The following is a 2,965-nucleotide window of genomic DNA, read 5'->3' as shown; positions in this document are numbered from 1 at the left end:
GAAGAGTGTACCTCCCCCCGCCGCTGTCCCCGGATTTACCCACAAACTCGAGCTACAAGAAAAGAGTAAAAATAATTAAATTTTAATTATTTATTTATTTAAAATTAAATTATTTATTTAAAAAATAAATCCCATAATTAAGCAATAAACCCCCTGATTTTCATCAAGTCTTGATTGAAAGAGTAATACATAATTTTATGGGAAAAAAATAAAAAACAATCTCTGACCTTAACAGCCTAAGAACACCGCCCCTATTTTTTTAACGCTTTCAGTATCTTTTAAATATCAGCGGAAAACGGGTTTTCCCTCGGTCTGAGGCCTCCCCAGTGCGTGGCTGAAGGGACGCAGCGAGTGGCACGGCCTCGGCGCGGAGCCGCCATCGAGCGGCACTCAACGTCTTCACGCAACCGAGTTCTCGCATTGGGGCAGCGAAGAAAATCACGTGTTTCTTACCGGGTCGTCTGCTAACAGGGTGAGGTACTGGTCCAAAACTTGCTTCACAATGTTGTATCCAGCTGGAAGAGATCTGAATATCTACAGGAGGAAAAAATACAGGCGGAATATAAGGGGGGTAAAATGGAATAACTTGGTTTTTCTAAATCTGCAGGTGTTTTCCAGACTTTTCCGGCCCGATCCAAACCCAGTGCCGCAGCCGTGAGAGTGGAGAAAGGCCTCGGCTACACCCCGACCTCTCAGGGGCAGGAACCGACCTCGTTGGAAGAGAGCGGCTGGGTGTACGGCGCGCTGGAGGACGTGGTGACTTCACTCATCCGCAGCATCGTCCGCACTATTTCGCTGCTGGTCTGGTTTTGGGGGGAAGAAAACGACCCTTAGTGGGGAAGAAGCTCTGTCCTGGGCTCTTCCCGCAGCAGCAACCGAATGTGGGCCACCCCTGCCTGGCCCGGAGCAGGATGTAACCCCACTCCCCATGACCACAAGCATCAAGATCCCCCCCATAACGTGGGAAGCGACTGCAGGGGGTTCCGAGCGCTTCCACGAACCTGATCCATGCGGCTGGCCACGGCACTGACGATCCCCTGGTCTCGAAAATGCTGGTGGAAGCGGTCGATGTTGACTTGCCAGTAAATGCCGTCGTCAGGTGGAGGCTGTGGGGGAACAGTGAGAGAGAGAGGAGCCGGAAAACTGAGGGAGAGGAGCCACAAAAACTGAGGAAGAGGAGCCAGAAAACTGAGGGAGAGGAGCCACAAAAACTGAGGGAGAGGAGCCACAAAACCGCTTGTTTGGTTTCCTGAGGAGAATGTGTTTGGGAAGACACTGGATTGCTCGAGCCCGGGAGCTCAGAGGAGGAGGAAGGAGCTCAGCCCTTGGCAGGACAGGGAGAGTACTGTGTCCCCAGCCACGGTTACACACGAGAGACAGGCAGCGTCCTGCCCAACAGGCAGCTGCCTCCACGCTGCCCTGTGCTGCAGACCCAGCTCCGATTTACAGCCCCCGCAGAGCCGAGGGCGACATCGCTTCAGCGTCCCCCGTACCTCCGAGCTTTCTCCATCTTGCTTCTGCTTTTTAGCCTTGTGTTCACCGTTCTCTTCCTCGTCGCATGACCGTCTCCGCTTCCCTTTCCCTGTCGAACAAAGACGACGGCGTCTGCTTTTAAACACACTATTGGCACGGTCTCAGGTGAACGGCGCGTGGCCGAGCGCTCCCCAAACACCCCACTAACCAGCTGGTAGCACCCGGGGTTACCCCGAGGGGCTTCTCACCTACGAGGTTCAGCCTGGGCACGACGTACATGTCCTTCTCGTTGATCACCAACGTGGGCGCAGGGGGAGGCGGTGCATCGGGGTTCTCAGGGGTTTCGGGGACCAACGGGCACCTCTGTACAAAATGCGTGTCCGCCAGGCGTACAAACGTGTTGGAGACGTCAGTGTAATCCATGGTCTTCCCGTCTAGGCCAGAGGAGAGAGACAGCAGTGTCAAGCGCTGCCAGCCCTGAGCTGCTCCTGCGGCTCCAGAGGACGAGGTAACGCTGTGGTCCCCAAAGAACCACCGTGAACATGTTGCTTGGAGGCCATTTTGGGGTGGGGGGAAGCATTTATAACCCCTCTGAGAGCGAGGCCACTTTGGGTGGCTCCTTCTCCAAGTTCATGGCCAGCTTTCCACTGTAACGCAGCCAAGAGTGCCCCGGTATTACATTCACCGAGCAAAACTGGCCTCCAGCAGCTGCTGCACTTCGTCCCGCTCCCAGATCCTGATTTTTAAGGAGAGGAGCTTCCCACCTTCCATCGTTTCCGTCAGCCTGTCCGCCACCTTCCTCACCACCGCGCTCATCGTCATCTTGCCATTGAGGAGCAGCTCCTCCACGATGAGCTCGCCCGTGTCGTTGTAGAGGGTCTTGGCGGTGTAGATGTATCGGGGATAGCGGAGAATCCGCAGAACCCGCTTGCACTGGGCCTCGTACTCCACGAAACCTCGCTTCTGCAGCTGGTACGTCACCAGGTTGTGTTGGATGAGGACGCAAAGGGCTTTCTTAACCTGCCCGAGGCAGAGCGCGGCTTGGTTACGCAACAGAGAAGCCCATGCCGTGCTCATCCCCCTTCACGGAGCATTTCCTCTACATACAGCCATTATTTTCCCTGCACTGTGACCTGCCCCGGCGCTGAGCTGCCGCTGTTTGTGTCACCATCTCATTCCCTGCGTGTCATCCGCATCCCTCTGGACTCTATTCCCTGCCTTTGCTCTCTACGGAGACGTCAGAGTTACTCTCCTCCCTCCCAGGCTACTTTTTAAGTGAGATAGCAAACCACCTCTCCCGCTTAAGAAAACCCACCTGATTTTATTCTTTTTTTTACAAGCATCAAAGCGCTCATTTGTCCTTCTCAAGGTTTTTCTACCAGTTTCTCCTTCAGGAGCAGCAGCAGTGATGACCGAGAGCTCGGGCTGGTATCAGAGCGGTCCACGCTGCGTCATCTAACACCTCCGATCGCGCCCGGGCTAAAGCCGAGGC

General features: G+C 54.7%; 1 protein-coding gene across 1 annotated transcript in view; it reads right to left on the bottom strand.

Annotated features, from left to right (window-relative positions):
- The window catches only part of POLR3C (polymerase (RNA) III (DNA directed) polypeptide C (62kD)), a gene marked incomplete at its 3' end in the record, with an annotated part of 4,974 nt that overhangs the window by 1,831 nt on the left and 178 nt on the right, over window positions 1-2,965 (bottom strand). The window contains exons 2-8 of the mRNA XM_010288687.1: window positions 2,238-2,496; window positions 1,722-1,907; window positions 1,494-1,582; window positions 1,002-1,106; window positions 711-803; window positions 454-534; window positions 40-52 (exon numbers count right to left, since the gene is read on the bottom strand). Of these exons, the coding sequence (XP_010286989.1) occupies window positions 40-52; window positions 454-534; window positions 711-803; window positions 1,002-1,106; window positions 1,494-1,582; window positions 1,722-1,907; window positions 2,238-2,496 (826 nt within the window). The remainder of the gene's footprint in view (window positions 1-39; window positions 53-453; window positions 535-710; window positions 804-1,001; window positions 1,107-1,493; window positions 1,583-1,721; window positions 1,908-2,237; window positions 2,497-2,965) is intronic.

Source organism: Phaethon lepturus, unplaced genomic scaffold (genome assembly GCF_000687285.1).
Source record: "Phaethon lepturus isolate BGI_N335 unplaced genomic scaffold, ASM68728v1 scaffold22586, whole genome shotgun sequence".
In the NCBI taxonomy this organism is placed as follows: domain Eukaryota; kingdom Metazoa; phylum Chordata; class Aves; order Phaethontiformes; family Phaethontidae; genus Phaethon; species Phaethon lepturus.
The sequence above is the reverse complement of the archived record's forward strand: the minus strand, read 5'-3'. Positions and strand labels throughout refer to the sequence as shown.